This window comes from Schistocerca piceifrons, chromosome 7 (genome assembly GCF_021461385.2).
Source record: "Schistocerca piceifrons isolate TAMUIC-IGC-003096 chromosome 7, iqSchPice1.1, whole genome shotgun sequence".
NCBI lineage: Eukaryota > Metazoa > Arthropoda > Insecta > Orthoptera > Acrididae > Schistocerca > Schistocerca piceifrons.
In genome coordinates this window covers 184,429,341-184,449,118 of record NC_060144.1, presented here as the reverse complement: position 1 = coordinate 184,449,118, position 19,778 = coordinate 184,429,341, and the positions used below count along the sequence as shown (strand labels likewise).

General features: G+C 38.5%; 2 protein-coding genes across 2 annotated transcripts in view; one reads left to right on the top strand and one right to left on the bottom strand.

The window, feature by feature from the left end:
- The window catches only part of LOC124804893 (centrosomal protein of 135 kDa-like), a 412,291-nt gene that overhangs the window by 129,309 nt on the left and 263,204 nt on the right, over positions 1-19,778 (top strand). The window contains exons 12-16 of the mRNA XM_047265266.1: positions 4,572-4,754; positions 6,873-6,968; positions 11,660-11,889; positions 14,141-14,351; positions 17,308-17,423. Coding sequence (XP_047121222.1) covers positions 4,572-4,754; positions 6,873-6,968; positions 11,660-11,889; positions 14,141-14,351; positions 17,308-17,423 — 836 coding nt within the window. The remainder of the gene's footprint in view (positions 1-4,571; positions 4,755-6,872; positions 6,969-11,659; positions 11,890-14,140; positions 14,352-17,307; positions 17,424-19,778) is intronic.
- The window catches only part of LOC124804894, a 119,341-nt gene continuing 116,676 nt past the window's right edge, over positions 17,114-19,778 (bottom strand). Inside the window, exon 5 of the mRNA XM_047265267.1 lies at positions 17,114-19,194. Coding sequence (XP_047121223.1) covers positions 17,837-19,194 — 1,358 coding nt within the window. The 3' untranslated portion in view covers positions 17,114-17,836. The remainder of the gene's footprint in view (positions 19,195-19,778) is intronic.

The following is a 19,778-nucleotide window of genomic DNA, read 5'->3' as shown; positions in this document are numbered from 1 at the left end:
GAAAAAGACATTTAGTATTTCGGCCTTTAGTCTGTCATCCTCTGTTTCAGTACCATTTTGGTCACAGAGTGCCTGGACATTTTGTTTTGATTCACCTACCACTTTGACATAAGACCAAAATTTTTCAGGATTTTCTGCCAAGTCAGTACATAGAACTTTACTTTCGAATTCATTGAACGCCTCTCGCATAGCCCTCCTCACACTTCATTTCGCTTCGCGTAATTTTTGTTTGTCTGCAAGGCTTTGGCTATGTTTATGTTTGCTGTGAAGTTCCCTTTGCTTCCGCAGCAGTTTTCTAACTCGGTTGTTGTACCACTGTGGCTCTTTTCCATCTCTTACGATCTTGCTTGGCACATACTCATCTAACGCATTATGTACGACGGTTTTGAACTTTGTCCACTGATCCTCAACACTATCTGTACTTGAGACAAAACTTTTGTGTTGAGCCAACAGGTACTCTGAAATCTGCTTTTTGTCACTTTTTCTAAACAGAAAAATCTTCCTACCCTTTTTAATATTCCTATTTATGGCCGAAAGCATCGATGCCATAACTGCTTTATGATCGCTGATTCCCTGTTCTGCGTTAACTTTTTCAAATAGTTCGGGTCTGTTTGTCACCAGAAGGTCTAATATGTTATTGCCACGAGTCGGTTCTCTGTTTAACTGCTCAAGGTAGTTTTCAGATAAAGCACTACGACCTACTACAATCCTGTCATAGGCATTTTGTACCGCATCAAAGGCAGTACCAACTGTGAAGAAAGCAATGCAGTCACCAAGATAGGTGCTACCTCTGTGCATCTTAGCTTTGCATACTTGTAAAAGTGTGTGTGTGTGTGTGTGTGTGTGTGTGTGTGTGTGTGTGTGTGACTTAAGTTTCAAAAGTTTGTAGAGAAGCATTCTGCAGCAATACTGGCATTCCTTAGCAACAGACCACACAGTTTCCAAAAACCTGTTTCTGTATATTGGAATGTTTCATCGTCATTAAATGAGGCCTTACAAGTTTATAAACTATAAGAAATCACCAGTCTGTCTCCTATGATCTATCCAAGGTAATTGATTTTGAATATCAGTAGATACTCTTAGAAAAGACCTACCATTATGAAATCGTAGGACCTGCTGGTAATAGTTGAAATTGTACCATCAAGACAGAAAGCAAATGATAGTTCTTGATGTCTCAGATAGGCACTGTGGTGGTCAGAATATCATCAACTAACATTGTCTGATGTCAGTGACATACTCAAAGAATTATATCCTGATTCACTATTAACTACCTCTTGATAACTCTTTGAAACTGAAGTGGTTTTAGTCATGTCAAAAAACATTTAAAAGAAAACAGAAGACATAGGTGCTTCAGATAACAAACAGTTGACAGAACAGATACTCTCTTCCAAATTCCTAGGTATTCACTGTGAACTGAGGTAATAATTTCCTCTTGCCAGTTAGCAAGCTGTGAGAGGCAATATTTGCTTCAAGAACTATCTTCTGGTTTGAAGACTTGCCATTTGTCAATATACTGTACCTTTGTCTTTCATCCAATAAAGTGTTATGGTATAATATTCTTGGTAATACATCGGTTTGAAAGAGAGATTTAACAGTTTTTGAAAGAGCAGTTATGTGAGAAGTTCTCCTATATGTCAGTACATTTGTTCCATGATGTCTGTGGTCGTAAACAACACTGCACATTATGAGAGAAATTATTTGCCATGATCATAGTACTAAAAAGCAGGCAACTCTCCAGTGTGAAATTAATGGTTTGTGTGATCAAAAGGTATGCAGTTTTAAAATCTTTGACATACTGCCTAGCAGTATGAAATGCATAAGAGGCAATAATCTGTATTGAAATGTAACTTAGGGAAATCCTTGACCTATTTTCATTGTACTATGTAGATGAATACTTTCATGGAAGTAAAATCGAGTAAGGAAATTTCTCTTCGTGTAAACACAGGATTAAGAGATAAATGTTATTACTCAGTGTTTGATGTCAAAATGCTATAAAGGAAAATTCTGGTAATCACTTTCATATCTTGAATAATTCATAATATAATACTGTATCAGTTCTTACCATAACTTTGTAATTGCTTGTATCTTTAGTGTTAAATTTTAGTGGAGAAACAGCGTAACTCAGGTTTGTATTTAAAGTTTAGTTGCGTGATTGTTATTGATATTGTGAGTTGGTGTTACAACTACCACATTTTTGTACCATGTATTCACTTGTTCCATATCTCAGTGACGTGCTTGTATTCAAGGATTGGTGAAGTAGGTATACTACAAATAAACATATTAACAATTGTCTTGTAGTTTACTAGGTATAGTATGAGGGGCATTTGAAAAGTCCATGTGTGGGGTAAACCTTTTTTATTTTTCGACGTAGTCTCCTTTTAGACTTATGCACTTCATCCAAAGCTGTTCTAATTTGTTGATCCCTTCCAAATAATAGGAATTGTCCAAGTCCGCAAAATAGCTATTACTTGCTGCAGTCACCTCCTCGTTTGAATAAATTCTTTGTCCCACCAGCCATTTCTTCAAATTGGGGAACAGAAAGTAGTCCAAGGAGCCAAGTCTGGAGAACAGGGGGGGGGGGGGGGGGGGTGTGTGAAACGAGTTGGAATCCTATTTCCATTAATTTTGTGACCACAACTCCTGAGGTGTGTGCTGGTGCATTGTCGTGATGGAAAAGGACTTTTTTGCAGTCCAATCGCCGGCGGTTTTCAAACAGTCGAATAACGATGAATAATATGCACCTGTAATAGTTTTACCCTTTTCCAGATAATCAGTGAGGATTATCCCTTGCGAATCCCAAAAGACAAAACCATAACCTTTCCTGCCGAAGGAATGGTCTTCACCTTTCTTGGTGCAGATTCTCCCTTGGTAACCCATTGTTTAGATTGTTGTTTGGCCTCAGGGGTATAGTAATGTATCAATGTTTCATCTACAGTGACAAAATGACACTTAAAGTCTTGCGGATTCTTCCTGAACAGCTGCAAACCATCCTTACAACACTTCACACAATTCCGTTTTTGGTCAAACGTGTGCAATCGCGGAACCCGCCTTGTGCTGTCTTGCGGATAGCTTTCTCATGTCCAAATGTTTATGCAAAATATTATGTACCCGTTCATTTGAGATGCCCACAGCACTTGCAATCTCGCGCACCTTAACTGTTCTGTTATCCATCACCATATCATGGATTTTATCAATGATTTCTGGATTCGTAACCTCCACAGGGCGTCCAGAACGTTCAACATCACTTGTGCCCATATGGCCACTCTGAAAATTTTGAAACCACTTATAAACTCTTCTAATCGAAGGTGCAGAGTCACCGTAATGTTTCTCAAGTTTCTCTTTAGTCTTCTGAGGTGTTTTGCCTTTCATAAAGTAATGTCTAATCACCACACAAAACTCTTCTTCGTCTGTTTTTTGACAATCATTCGACTTCCTTGATTCACAAAAATGCCAAACACAAAGAAATAGACCATTATGGCTGAAACTTGGTGTGCGTTCTTTCCAAAGATGCTACTAACTAAACACGACCTTGATATGTGCCGATGGTGCCATCTCTTGGACTTTGCACGGACTTTTCAAACGCCCCTCGTTTGTGTATCTATATTAACAAATATATGAATATAATGGAAGGAAACATTCCACGTGGGAAAAATTATATATAAATACAAAGATGAGGTGACTTACCGAACAAAAACGCTGGCAGGTCGATAGACACACAAAGAAACACAAACATACACACAAAATTCAAGCTTTCGCAACAAATTGTTGCCTCATCAGGAAAGAGGGAAGGAGAGGGGAAGACGAAAGGAAGTGGGTTTTAAAGGAGAGGGTAAGGAGTCATTCCAATCCCGGGAGCGGAAAGACTTACCTTAGGGGGAAAAAAGGACAGGTATACACTCGCACACACGCACATATCCATCCACACATACAGACACAAGCAGACATATTTAAAGACAATTTAAATATGTCTGCTTGTGTCTGTATGTGTGGATGGATATGTGCGTGTGTGCGAGTGTATACCTGTCCTTTTTTCCCCCTAAGGTAAGTCTTTCCGCTCCCGGGATTGGAATGACTCCTTACCCTCTCCTTTAAAACCCACTTCCTTTCGTCTTCCCCTCTCCTTCCCTCTTTCCTGATGAGGCAACAATTTGTTGCGAAAGCTTGAATTTTGTGTGTATGTTTGTGTTTGTTTGTGTGTCTATCGACCTGCCAGCGTTTTTGTTCGGTAAGTCACCTCATCTTTGTATTTATATATTAACAAATATATGATTATAGAATATTTTTACAGTATTATTTTCAGTAATAATGGCTTGCAGATACATGACCATTGACTTTTTCTATTAAAAACAGGAAATAATGTTTCTCATCTGAAAATTAACATCAGATGTAAACTGACTTCCTCCACTCACATCAATATGCACACTTAAATGTAAGAATGTTAATATGAATACTTGTGAACGCTATTTACACCTTGCCTGTGAAGGGCACCTACATTGTCAAAGATATGCATTCTGAAGGTGAAATGTGGTCAGTAGCACTCTTTGTACCAAAATTTTTTCTTTTCAATATAGATGCAGAGCCTGAGGCGCAGATTACAGGAACAAGGTAAAGAGATAAAAATGTTAGAGATGACAAACAAGGAATTAGCATCAGAAAAATTACATCTTCAGACAAAAATAGATGCTCTTCAGACACGCAGATCGCTAACGCCAACCCAATCTCCTGGATCTCCTACAAACGGGATCTCTGTTCAGGTTTTAGTTTCCATACTTCTTTTTTCTATCAAAATTCACTGAAATCTAGGTATTTGCACCACCTGAGGTAAAAACTGAGGCTATACAATGGTTGTCCTTTAAGTTAAATGTTTTTATTATTCAGTACACCTTCTTGTGTCATAAGTTTTCTAAGTGATGCAAGTACGTTGATTTACATACAGTTTGTCTTGGAAATATTTTTTGGTAATGGAATTAATCTTGAATCTATTGTTTATTCATAAAATACTAGTTCTTTGTCCACTATAAGTTTGTTAATACCCCTAAAATGAAAATACATTTATTATTTTTTGACACATTTCACAGCCTTGTGGATCATTTCACACCTTATAAAAAAAATAAATTGTTCTAGATTTGTACTGAATATTTAATAGAGGTAGCTGAATATATTCTTAGGACAGATATTTTAATAGTGATTTGCTGTATGTGTAACATCTCCCTTGCAGAAATGTAAGATATGAAAACCTGTAGGATTCTTGCAAATGTGATGGAATGATTGGCATGCAAAATTAAATGCGATATCGGCCAAGTGCACCTATCATGAAAGAGAATCTTCAGAGACCGAGAGGGTTCCAAACAAACATATTAGCTGCATGAAGCAACCCTCAAAAATACTTCAGTTTGTGATCAGCACTGAATAACATAAACAGTAGTTCTTTCTAGCTTTTCTGCTAGTAGTATACGTCAGAGTAAATGACATACTCTCCAATCAGTGATGCTGCTGTTTTTCTAGTTGTACTAAGTAGCTGCTGTTTGCTTACTAGGACATAATGCTTAAATCATGCATTCATGTACATGTGTGCTTCATCCCTTTCCTCCACCCATATCAATATACACACACAAATGTAAGAATATTGATATGAGCGCTATTTAGCTTTCTCTGTGTGGTGCCACGTTTCATTGTGTGTATTGTAGTGTAGGGCATTAGCAAACACGTGAGTCCTGTATTGTGGATAATCATATTATTTATAGATTGAGTAATAAAGTAGATTATTAATTATTTTCAAAAATCTGTAGGTACACAATTTTGCTAACTTTTATTCACTAGTGACTTGTTAAAGATTTTTGGATCAGAGTAAAAATATTGCATTATGAAATTTCACAAGAATGTGAATACTGATTGAAGTTATTTTTACATCTTATTAAAAATATTTTTATATATTGTCTGCTGCTAATTCTATTATGGAATTCACTTGCTCCTGACTTTTAATGACCAGCAAGAAATAAGATTTTGAATGTTAATGTACTGGGACATGAATGTAAAAATTTAAATGGATCAGAAAGAGGAGTGTGCCAGTTAGAAACATTGAAGACACTTCTCCCACTTCCTCTTTCATTCCGAATTTGAACACACACACGCTCTGTCTCCACGACAACTGGGCATTGAGGCTGTTTGAGAATTTGTGGAAGGAATTTATCGCAACTGAAAATATTGCAGATACGTTAAATCATATGTGAAGGTGCTCCACCACTGAAATTCCAGAAAGTACTCTTGTTGAGTTCCATAGACACTAAAGGAAAAAAAGAAAGTTGCATAGATTGAAATTTCACACACACATTATATAAAGTACATGATGGAATTAATTAAATATTTATACTAGTGGACTGAAAATGAAAGAATTTCATGGAATGTTTTGATTTTATGAATTTTTTGGTGTAAATTATAATTTTTTCAATAAAGAAATTTAAAAAGACTAATTAATTATTAGGAGAATTTTTTTAAAAAGTGTAGCTTCTATGTATTCATTTATTTTTGTCATATTTTGTTTGTGTTAAAAATTAAGTACCAATCATCTCTTCATGACTTTTATGATCCTATCAGTCTTCTAGCTGATGTTGCTGTATTATTATTAAGAATAATATTTTTATGTTAATTCAATGTAAATACTCAAAATTGGCATAGTCTCACAAATAATGTATTTCAGTAGACGTGCTCTGTCAGAACCTTTTTAAAATATCTTCTTTCTCTTTCCATGTTTATGGTTTTATTTTTATTGTATCCTTATTTGTTTTATGGTTACTGGAAACTGCCTGACTGAGACATTTTTTTCCATGTACTGCAAAAAGCTACAACCCTCCTGTTCTTTATTTCATCTGCAGACTGCTGTGAAACGTCTAGAACATGAAAGAGACTGTGCTAAAGATGATGTAAGACGGTTGCAAGAGGAGAGAGATGCTTTGAGAGAGAGATTAAAGGTATGGTAATAAGCAGTTATTCCATAGCTCTTTTAGTAAAGAACATTTAAATTGGCTTTCGAGGCTTCCCCATTGGATCTGTTGCTAATACACTTCTCAGGTTTGCCGCTTGCTGCCAGATAACAATGTACAAGACCCCCAATATTTCATTGAAACAACTGTTCAACATCTTCAGCTAGTGATAATTGTGCACCAGCATCAAAATTTATCAGACCAAGAGCAGAAATTATGCATGCATGAGGAGGCACTCACAACTGACTGAATGGAAGCAGCACTTAATGCCCCCTACCAGGAGCTGAAGAGAGGCACATGCCATGTGCAGTGAGAAATGACTGTGCTGCTGAAACTCCAATGGTTAAAAGCTGAATTAACTATGCAATGCGCTGTATAGGATGATAAATTGGGGGGGGGGGGGGGGGGGGGGTTCGTGTTTCCCATGTTTAAGTTTAATGGCAGCCAGTGCTAGAATCCATGCAGTGCTTAGTTGAAATCCTGCATCCCTCTTTATAAGACTGTCTGCCATACAGATATATATGGTCTCATTCAAAACACTGTCTTAGAATGACAATGCTGAGGATAAAACTCAAGTTTTCATGTCAAATATGGGATGCTCTATGTTCAGCCAATGCTCTGCTCCCACTGATTAGTCATGTAGATATAGACATGTATGAGATTCTGTACAGTATAGCGTTCTTGCTCTGTGCGACTCGTCTGCCCAGTATAATATTCTCCACACTGGCATGGGATTTTATACATGCCATGTTCTGTAAGGCCAAGATAGTCCTTGACTGAATGTAACAAATTCCTCAATTTTGCTGCTGGTTGAAAAATCCACTTACTGTTGTGTCCATCAAGAATTCTTTCCATTATTGAACATATGCCACAAAAACAAGGCCATTGCAATCAAGTCCCATTGGCTCACTGTCAGTAAAAGACCAATGAAGAATTTCACTGAAATTGTTGAGGAAGCATTTTGAAGTGTAACTCTTACAATTTTCCACAAGATGTCAAGGACAACATGGAGAAACAGAGATTTCTGGGTAAGACACAGTGATGCATACACAGATACATTGTATACATAGTTCTTATATGTAAATACTCTAGTATACAGTAAGCTGTTTTGAGCTAGGGGAACAGCACTTCTCACACTGTAAAAGTGAATGTAATTCAATGAACAGTTTTTTAGAAAGCCTGGATTACTCCTTATATGGGATTTTAAAAAAGTTTTTCATTCAGTTTCAGTGAATTCTGTACTAAAAGTCTCTTAAAAACAAGGCATGGTTTCTACTTTTGTTAGTATACTGATGAATATGTACATTAATTCTGCAGGATCCATTAGTATTCATCAAGGTAGTGGGTCCTTCAGAGTTGAAAGAGGAGTTAGGAATCGAGATCCCATAACATTAATGCTGTCTTTGGAGGTCCTAGGTGAAATATTTGGATAACTAAACACAAAAAAAGAACAACATATATTAATAATGAAAGGAAAATATAGACTGCTGCTTATTGTAAGAATGTCACAGTAAGTTGCAGACAGGCACAATTAAGATACCTACACAGTAGCTTTTGGTCACAGCCTTTGTTGGAAAGAGAAAGAGAAACACACACCATTCATTTCACACAAGCAAGCACATCTCGTGCCCACATGACCACCAACTCTGGCGGTACATATCTGAACCTCTTTAGTGTTGTTTACAACAGTGCAATGTTTGGTTCTAGTGTAAGTAAACTTGGACATTTTGTGGAAAACAATAATAGAGCAAATTATGAAGTAAGTCTGAAAATGAATCATAATAAGACTTGCTTAATGCAAAATAAAGATAGAGAAAAAGGAAGTTAAACAAATTAATTATTAAGCCATAGAACCAGCTGACGAGTAATCTTATCTAGTGCAGATGTGAACACAGGCGTGATGGGCACAAAATAAATAGACAAGCAAAAAAGGCATGGCATGATTTTGCTCAGCTAGTAAAAACAGCCTGGCATGCTGTTGCTCAACTAAATAGGGTTTTCAGAACCAAACTTACGATGTGTGTGAAGATGTCTTGTGCAAGAGATACTTTTATCCAAGTGAGGTGTATCTCCCTGACTGGTTATTAACACAAAGCAAAATAAGTAATGGGACCATGAGGGACGCAGAATGATGCCTATTGTAATGTACGTTTTTCAAGAGACTTATTATACAGGGTGTGCCAAATAAATGCCCCAGAGAACAGAGTTCCTAGGTACAAAGAGACACAGCATAATAAAGGAAATACAGTACTTACCTGACTTAAATGTTGAAAGTCACCACCATTCATCTCTTGGTACTTACAGGCTCTGGTTAGCAAGCTGCTGAAGGCGGATCGAAGCTGGACTGCTGGAATTGCTGCAGTCTCATCTGAAATATTCCACTGCAGTTCCTGAAGGGTATGAGGGTTGTTGTGATACACCTTAGACTAAAGGGCTTGCACATGAAGTACTCACACACTGTCAGATCAGGTGACCTAGTTGGTCAACAAGGGCGGCAACCTTAGTGACCTCTTCTAACAACTCTGTTAGGCATGAAGGGTGTGTAAATGTGCTCGAAGGTTCGGCCAGCTGTATGGGCAGTTGCTCCGTCCTGTTGGAAGTAACTGCAGGTCTCTTCCTCCTCCATTAATGCAACCATTAATCCAATGATTTTCACTCGTCCAGGCCACTTTTATGTGCCCCACCCTGTAGAATCAGTATTTTCATGGGGTAAGTTGCAGAAGATCCCAACTTCCCAACTGATGGTGGTTCAACATTGTGAAATGCGATTATGTACTCAGAGAAGGTATGCAGTTTGTCCAAAAGTTGGCTGAAATGCAAAATGCGAACGAGTGTTCTCTGGAAAAAATACCAACTGGTGAAGGGACTTGGGTTGTGCATACAAACCTACCACAAAATGACAAAGTGCCGAAATAAACATGACTGGTCAATGCTAATGTGATGCACGAGGTGAACAACATCCCAAAAAGAGACTTTTAGAACAGTTTCACTTGGTTGCAGGAACATTCTGTGTGTTATACTCGAGTAGAGGGAGGCTATGTAGAACACCAAAGCATTAAGCCACCATCTTAACTTTTCCTCTGTATATTTTTTATTACTCAAGCCTCAAAACTTTTTGTACTGATGGGATATAAATGTTTCTTGACTAAATATTCCATTAGTGCATCTGTGGGTGTTGTTAACTGCCTTACAGCAAAAGTGAATCATTCTGAAGGGGAGCAGGAAACAAAATGACCCTTCATTGGTTTAGAGGGTATGGATATTATTTCAGTGAATACAAAATTGAGTAAAATTTACAAAGAACTAGGCAGTGTGAGACCACTTTTTACTGTGATGTTACACACTATTTTTCTTGGGTGTATGCACTGACTTGGTTGCCTCTCCTGAGGAAAGCTGGCCCACGACAGTCATAACCGGTCCTTCATATTCTGGGTACTGGCACTGGGATGGGTTTGACAAGCTGTCCAGTCCTACACATGTTTTTGATCTTGTGGATCTTGCTGGCTGCGGGAGTACCTCTACACCATGCAGAACAGTTCATACAGACATTTGCCATGTGTGGACAGTCATCGTCCTGTTGAAAAATGGCACCACAATACTATGCAGGGGACGGTAATTCCCTAGTCTGGCTGCAGCTAGTCCCTGATCAATGTTACAGGGTGACACACAGTGGTGCAGGAGTACATTACTTGTTCTTGGTGGTTGTCAGACAGGGCAAATCAAACCTTGATGATGAGTATTCCCATGCAGCCCATCATTTGGGCATTGCACAATTTAATCAGGCAGCCAGAGGGAGACATGTAGTGAGGCCCCTTTCAGTAACACTGTCTCACATGAGTATGTGGCATCTCCATGTCCTTCACAGTTATTATATGATATCTTATGCTGCTCACATCTGTCGCATAGTGTACCAAGCCTGGTAACAAAACAAACATGAACAACACTAATATTCTGTGGTGGCTATTATATGTGTCGTGCAGAATTGCAGCTGTAGGCATTCGCATAGCTGCTGATAGTGTGTACATGTAAGAAATTACACTACATATGGCCATGTCTTCTGGGTGCTTCATTTTTTGTCAGGCAGTGTATTTACATATATGATATTTTCATATGTACTACAGTACCATAGAGGGTAATGGAAGTTTTGAAAAGGCTAACTACCACTGAATTTCCCAATACCAGACATTCTCCATTATCAATATCTTCAACATTCTAGTGGCTTTAGTTTCCAGTAATGTGTATAATGCTGAAAATTTAAGAATGATATGCAGTGAAGTTTAGTGTAAACCAAACTGGGCTGATTCTGAGTCACTTTTGCTTTGTAGAGATTATAATGAGCTTGCATCTTTCCATTAAACCAAACCATTTCAAAATGCAGTGGAGAGGTGTGAACATTTCATCATAAACACTTGTTCGTCACTAACTGTGAACTGATCGTTGGTTCTGAAGATAATGATGTGGAGACAGTTAAATAATATTACTGTAAATGGATTTTATGATTTCCTTTAGAAATGGATGAGAAGGCGGTTGTAGTGTCATGTGTATTCAAGGAAAGGAGATTTATTTTGCATGATTATCTTACTAATAATTATTTGCCATGTATGTCTTATCAGTTAGATTTCCTGAGAAATTTATCATTAGTCATGTGCACGTGAGCATTAAAATTTTGATTTTTTCAGTTAAGCACAGAGACACAGGTCACTGAACATGCTCGGTTGGAGAAAGCTGTAATGGACAGTGAGGACCGTGTGAGGCGTCTAGAGGCTGAACGGCGTAGTCTGATCTCTCAGTTAGGAGAAGTCAAGGCCCAAGTTCTTACTCTGAGGGACGAGGCAGATTCAAATCGTACGAAGTTGCGTCAAGCACAAACTGAATTGACACAACAACAGGCATTGTATAACCAGACCAGGTTAGTGAAATCATGAGTATTTTTGTTTTTGTGAAAAATAATATATTCTTTGGTCTCTGTTGTAGTGGTTTAAGAAAGGAAAGGAAACCAAAGCTGAATCCTCAGGAGATTTCAGTTTTAGCTACCCAGGAGACAGATAATTTTACTTGGTTTCCATTGGTATCAACCTTGCCAGTCATGAAAGCTTACATTCAATCATTCTGAGAATACTCATACATTGTATTATGTACACTGTAAATAGACTGGATATATTTCCCATGCCGAGATAACTGTAGTTGCAGTGGAATGTTTCATGGCTTATTTTACTACTTGAGGTGATAGGAATGAGGTGTTGAAACAGACCAGTAATCAATCTGCAGCTCTCGTATTTTGCTGGACGTTCCAGTTGTCTTAAGTTTTCTGTCAGTTGCCATACAATATCAATGGGGGAAAGATCTTGCTATGCAGTGCCCTTGAACTGTGAACCAGCTTATCCACAGTGGACTTCAATCTGCAGCGTTGATGATTCTGAAAGAGACCTTTTCTTCTATCTAGTGAAATAAAACACTCAGAGAAGTTGAACTTGGTGTATTTTCTCTAACATACAATGCTAACTCCTTAGAATTGATCCACTACCTAGGCGTAAAATTCCAGCTAGATGTCTGCATGAGTGGATCTCACGAGAGACCCTGAATAATTTTTACAATAATACCTGAACGTCTGTTGTTTTCTTGGTGATGATTTCTGTGACATCATGGAGGAAACATGAGCCCCATGCCCTTCACTCCTGGTCCCATGGAACAAACTACTTCACCCAGGAGGTAGAAGTGCCAGTCTGCTGCACAAGTCACCGATAGCACAGGATTGGTACAACTCTGATCTGTACAAACCATCATATACCTCTCTTAATGGGGGTGCTTCCTAATTACTACCTACCTTAAGCTAAGAACATCTTTCATCTGCCAATGGGTATCAAGCACATGGAACTCTCATACTACAAATGACATGTTACATCTCAACAGTGACTCTCACATTGCTTGTTTCAAGATAGCTAAGATGTTGATTTTATTGCCGACTCTGGGTCCTTTGTTGCTTGAAGTTGGGTTGGCAGTTACTGAAACTGAAAGATGTTCACTGCTTGACACACGGTTTTGTTATGCCAAAGATAAGGAGACATGTAAAGCATTTCTTTCTGATCCAGTAACATTGCTTTCTGTGTATACTATCATCAGTGAGGACCTCCAGGAATGTGGAAGAGGGATAATAAAATGCCTTTTTCCCATCAAAAGGAGAATTCTGTTGTGAAAAGTGCAAAATAAGGGAGCATAATGACTGGCCCATACCTTTAGGAGGTGAAATCCCAGAACTGCTGATAGGTAATTCATAAGTGAAAATAAAAAAAAATTAAAAAACTTGTCCTTCTCTTAAGCACTGCTAATTCCTTCCTCATTGAGGTAAGTGGGATAGGTTTGAGAAGGTTGCATAGGAATGTCACATCACTCAGACCCCAGGTATTGAAGGACATAGATTTTGCAAGGACGAGAGGAGACAAAAATTAATGGGATGGTGTGAGAGTAAAGGGATCAGAGATGGTAAACTGATAAGCACTGTGCCAGCTCCAGTCCAGAGATGATAGGAGGACAGAGTGAGAGTAAAGATGGATTGAGAGGAAGAGAAATGAGGAGCAGAATGAATAGTGGCAAATAAGAAGCAAGGTGGGAGCACGAAGAAAATGGGAAAAACAAAAGTATAAAAAAGTAATTAAGAAAAATAAAGAGGAAAGATGTTGAGGATTAAGATAACAAATCTGGAGGAATATCTAGATGAACTAAGGTGGAGCTGAAAAGCAGTACCAAGAGTATGCAGCTGGAGGACAGAATTAAATGCTAACAGAAGAGAGGGTTGTGGTCTCCTAATCTACTCCCTGTCTCCGTGTGTAGATACTGTTAATCTCTGCTATGGTTTTATGATTGTTACTGTAATTAATCTTCATTTTGCACTACCAATGAGAGCTGCAGGTGCCTCTTTCTCTTGCTTCCAAATGAACCCTCACAGAACAGCATTATGACTACATCTGTGTGCACAGCCTATCAATCAGCAATAAATCCATGAGGTTTTTTTTCAGAAGTTTTATTATTGTACATGTTCAGAGCTTACAGTGAACGTGTCTTAGTGCTAGCTTATAATTACTTGCAGAGTTGTGGTAAATGTGGGTATAAGTATTAATCCATCCTAAAAGAAGTAACATTCACTTTTTGCTCTTTGTTTTCAGGAATCTTCAAGAACAGACTGATCGATCTTTATCAGAAGCGCAAGGGCAGTTAACACAGGTCCGTAAGGAATTAACTATTGCCCAGGAGCATGTGAGGGAACTAGAGCGTGACCGTGCTAAACTTGACAAAGAGGTAGCAGCACTTAAGAATGAACGGACTGTTTTACGTGGTAGTATTGCACAACTGGATCAAGAAAAAGACTCTCTGATTGTAAGTAACTGGCTTCCTTTTATTCCAGTTGCTGCCTTTTTTCATACTACTTTCATGCGAACCCATAGTTGTCAGGGCTGTGTTGACATAGATAAAATCAAACATCACATAAAACAAATAATTTCAGTGCAGACTAGACAGAGCTGCACCTTTTTGTAGAAATGGTCATTTCATTAACGTTTTTTTCTCTGTAAAAGAGATAAATATTTAACAGTGACACATCTGCTTTTAACAACAAATATCAGAGAACAAGTGGATAGTGTTATAAGTTTCATGAGGGTATCTGCAGCAGACGACATTGTATATAGAAAGTTGGAAACTAGAAAAGGGTAAAGAATTACATGAAGACCTGCAGAATATAGTCACTCTGTATATAGAGTGATCACTGACACTCATTATAAATAAAGATAGCATATTATACATAAATAGATGGAAAGATCCATTACTGTTTGATACAGTTGGCAATCACTGGAATCTGTCTCATCCATTATATCTGGGAGCATTTGTATGGAGCAATTTAATGTGAAAGTACCACCTGTGATTAATACAGTGTGGAGCAGAGGAAATCCATGTTTTTTGAAGCGCTAGCATACGGCGATGAGAAGGGGGTATTGGCCTTGAATGAATGTTGGCAGACTGCCTATACAATGCAGTTTCAGTCGCTATGGAGTGTTGGAGCGTAGAGCATCATGTGTTCGTTGTCAAGCAGTACTTTAGAAACAATGATTTCGTAACTACAGTGCAGCGTCTTTTCCATAAAAATTTTGGATTTGGATGTCAAGGTGCAGTGCCTGATTGAAATACTGTACTCCGATGGGTTGCAGTGTTTAGAAATGCTGGATCTGTGATGAAAAGAAATTACGTGGTCTTCTCCATTTAGTTCGTACTCCAGAAAACGTAGACCGAGTGAGAACGGCAGTTGTTGCTAGTCTGAAACGATCGGCTAGACGGCATGCTGTAGTGCTGGGTATGTCATGTCGTTCGCTTCACTGCATCATACATCATGATCTTAAGTTTCACCCGTGCAAGATAATGATTGTCCAGCAGCTTAGTCAAGGGGATTTTGAGAGTTTTTTCACGTAATGGACGAAATTTTTGCGGAAGATGCAGATGCTAAAGTCTTCCTGAGTGATGAAGCACATTTTCACGTAGACAGTTACGTCGGTGTTCAAAATTGTCGGTATTGGGTGCTGGAGAACCCACATGAGTTACACCAAAGACCTCTGCACAATTTAAAAGTAACAATGTGATGCTTCATTTAAAAAGATGGGGATTGTTGGACCCTGCAGTTACTGTGACATCAGCGTTCTATGTTAAAATGTTAAACCACTTTCTTCATCCAGAACTTAAAAGGCGTCAAAGTAAACATGAGAGAAATATGGTTTCAGCAGGACCGTGCCACAGCTCTCATGGCGAGAGCATCCAAGGAAGTGGTTCGACAAATGTTCCCAGGACATGTCATTTCAAAATAGGGTGATGTTTACTGACCCCCTCACTCACCCGATTTGTTGATATGCGACCTCCATCATATTTAAAACCAAAAGTGTACTTGAACAAGCCTCACACAATCAATGACCTGAAGAATTCCATTCGTCAGGAAAATGAAGCCGTGCCGAATGGAATGTTGGAGAGAGCCATGCATAACTTTCGGGAGAGGATCCAAATTTGTATCCAGCAAGGAGGACGTCATCTCCAAGACATTATTTTTCGAACCTAATTAAAGTATGTATATATCAAAACTGCATTAAAAAAATCTATCACTTAATGCTTGTTTTTATTATTTTTATCTAACCGTGTCCCAATCATTCAGTAGTGCAAAAACATGCATTTCCTCTGCTCTCCACCCTGCAGTAGGAAACAGATGCTGGTCTGAGATTCGTTCAAAGAATCCTCGGGAAGTGTAGTATACCCACAACAATGTAGCTTACAAAATCATCATTTGACTAATACTTCAGTAACTCTTCTCAGCCTGGGACCCTTATTTGGTGAGATTGATAGAGGAAGTAGATCTCTGAAAAAGAGTACTGCATTTTGTCATGGGTTTATATACGAAGTGCAAAAGCACCATGTAAAAGTCACCCAGCTACAAGGAAAGCATTTTGCTGTGGAGGGTGGTGGTGATAATTCTGATAGTTTATGTTCCTAGAAAAGTCAGTTATATATTGCTTTTTCATCCCTATATGTTGCAGACTGCCTATGAAAATAAAATTACAGAGATTTCAGCTCATACAGAGGCTTAGCAACAGTTCTCACCATGCACCATTCATGACAGATTAGGAAAAGAGAGAAGTGACAATGGTATGCAAAATACCCTCCAACACATGCCATTGTATGTGTAGATGTAGGAATTCAAATGAGAAGATTTTAGGAAATCATTTAATAGAAATTCTAAAATTGTACTTTGATTGCCTTGATTTTATTTATTTATTTGTTTTCAATTTTGTGCAAATTGAATATCATCATTGAAAGTCTCCTTGAAATTGATGGGGTAAGTCAAAAACAAGTTAAAAAAGGGCTTTTATACAAGAATGCTCCTTAATAGTGTTCTTCCATCAATAAAACCTGAGAGATCACAAGAATGTTCATATTATCATGTTGTAGAAGAGATTGCTTAGCATTTAATCACAATGTTGACAAATGAGTGTCAGATTTTCTGATAGAGGAAAGTATAGTATACCACTTGAAGGTGTTAACTGGATTCAGTCAGCATAAACATTTCTCTCTATATATACTATTTGTCTTCATTATCTGTGAGGAGCACTGTTCAAGCCTTGATCTCTAACATACATAAAATTTTGTATGTGGTTATAGGATGTAGGTTATGTCACACAACAGTCTTAATCATTAAAGGAAACTGAAAATTTTGCAGCACTCTTGGACATAAACATGAGTCTTTCAAATGCTTCTGTGGCCACATTTAATCCTTACAGTTTTCTGTTTTTTCCGCGTTTTTCAGCTCAGTGTAGACAGCAAGACAGAAAAATTGGCAGCCATAGAAAAAGAGGTGAAGTTGAAGGACACTAAGTTATTGAACCTGGAAACAACAGTCACAGAGCTCCAGAAGAAGTTAGAGTGAGTATTAATAATATGCATACATATTTATTTATGTTTTATGTACATATCACAGACATTATGCTCTTTTAATTATGCCAGGCTGATGAGGTAAATATTACTTCAATCAAGCATGAATTATAGGAACTCTTAAGAGGTACAAGGGTTTCTTCTATTGATAAAACATTCTTTTGTATTCAAGGTACATGAAATTGAAACTCTTCTGTCACCACTCTAACTTGTCAGTACTAACCTCTCTCTCTCTCTCTCTCTCTCTCTCTCTCTCTCTCTCTCTCTCTTGGAATAGTGTAATTGAAAGACATTTGAGTTAGCTGTTCATACCTTAATTCAGTGTATCTTAAATGAAAACTGAGTGCCTACTTTGGACCATTCTTAGTTTTATATCCTGGCATACACCTCCATCATAGTGTTTGTCATTCACCAGAGTTCATCTTTTTAATGTGTGAAAGGTAAGTGGAGATAGCTACTAATTGGGACCGACAATCTCCTTGGATATCAGACTGGTGATAACCTGGTTGGCACTCACATCGTCCTATAAGAGGCTGATTCTGCAGTTTATCTTCTGGTTGTCTTATGTCTGGCACCAGCCAGGCACCGTGTTGGCATGGCCCCCGCTCATATAGCTTGTAACATTGACCTAACCAAAGGACCCAGCCAACATTTTCACATGAATTAGTAGTTTGTTTTTGGCTGGCATCAATTTGTCTGTGTGCAGTGGAACCTTTCACTACATGGAGTGGCAGTTTATCGGTTTTAGGCTTGGGAATTACTGTACCAAGAAATTCATTAGTTATTTCCTGTGTTTCAAGTACACTTTCTGAACTACTTCCTGTTTCACGTGTGTTATCATAATATTCCACACCTTTGATATATGACTTTTCTTGGTCTATGTTTAAAATCGGTGTCGGGAAGTGTCTCTGTATGTCTTCCAGTATTTGTTCCTGTTTGTAAGTGTTATTTGATTCATTCTTATATGAAATATGTGGTATTGCTCCTGTTTTGAATTCAATGTGCTTATGAATGTCTTCTAATATTTGTGTAGCATTATACTGGTAATCAGTGATAGCCACCTGTGAAACCTGGTCAGCACTGTAGTGTTTTTGTTGCTCTGCATTTTGATGTTGTAAAGTGCTCTCGTGCCTCATATGTTCATTGTTTCTATTATAATGGACGGAATGGATAAATGGAAGGTAACGGTGTTGCTTATGGCGATGGTGAAGGTTCCCTAGATGTCGTATGCCAACATTTGTGATGTTTTTTGACTCATTTTGTAAAATGTGCTTATCTCTTTGGTCTGCTGAAAAGTCACTTACTGTTTTTCCTTTTCTGTTATGCAGACCGATAGTAGATTTACTAGTCTCCAGCTCTGAATTTTCTATTTTATGTGCTACTTGAGTTTCTTCTGTTAGGCATCCGTGAGTCATAGGACAATCACATATCCCTAGAAATGACACATCGCCAGGATCAACATCAGAAAATAGGAGCCTCTTTCCCTTGGGACATGGGTACTCTGTCCCTGGGTGATGGCAAGTTTTCGATTCTAAATGTAGCAGCAGCCCTTGAGGGCAGGGTTCAGGTTCACACATTCCTTTCCCTCCCTCGTTCTCAAAGACAACAAATCCCCGACGACAAGGTCCTCGTGAAAGTGGTCGCCAGCATCCTGGTGCAGCACCGTGTACACTCACACGGCCAGTGCTGCACTGGCACTGTGCTGATGACCCAGATGAACCAGCCATCAGTATCTGGCCATGCTGACAGGGCCCACGGTATCCTGTAACACCAGGAAAATAAGAGCTGGTAGTTTTCTTTGAAGTTATTTCTCATGTTAGTACAGTAAATCATTTGTGAATTCGGAGATCTGATAAACTACAGCAAGTAATTGCTTAAGAAACAGTTAAATTGGTATGGAAAGTCCTGGTGGAATGTAAACAATTTAAGGAGCATTAGTAAGAACTCACAAATATTAGAGACATTTAGTTGTCGAAGGTGCAAACATGTCTTAAATGTGCTAGCTTTCACTTGAATTCCTTTTTGAGTGTTAGAGTAAACATACACCTACCTATATGTGTTCTGTATGGCTTCATTGTGCTGGTCGACTTCATAGAACTATGCAGCTCAGCTGGGTTGGGTAACTGTGTTGGGTGGACTGGGTGAGGAGGTCAAGGAGTGGGGAGTGGCAAGGAGGTTTTGTGGCTATCAGCTGGGAGGGAGAAGCAGCAGATGCATGGGTTGGGGATGTAGCATGGGCACCAGCACTGCTGAGCTGATGCTATGCATGATAACATGGGGGAGTAGATTTGGAGGGAGGAGACAAACAGAGGAATAACAAACTGTGGGGAAGATAATGTGGGTGGA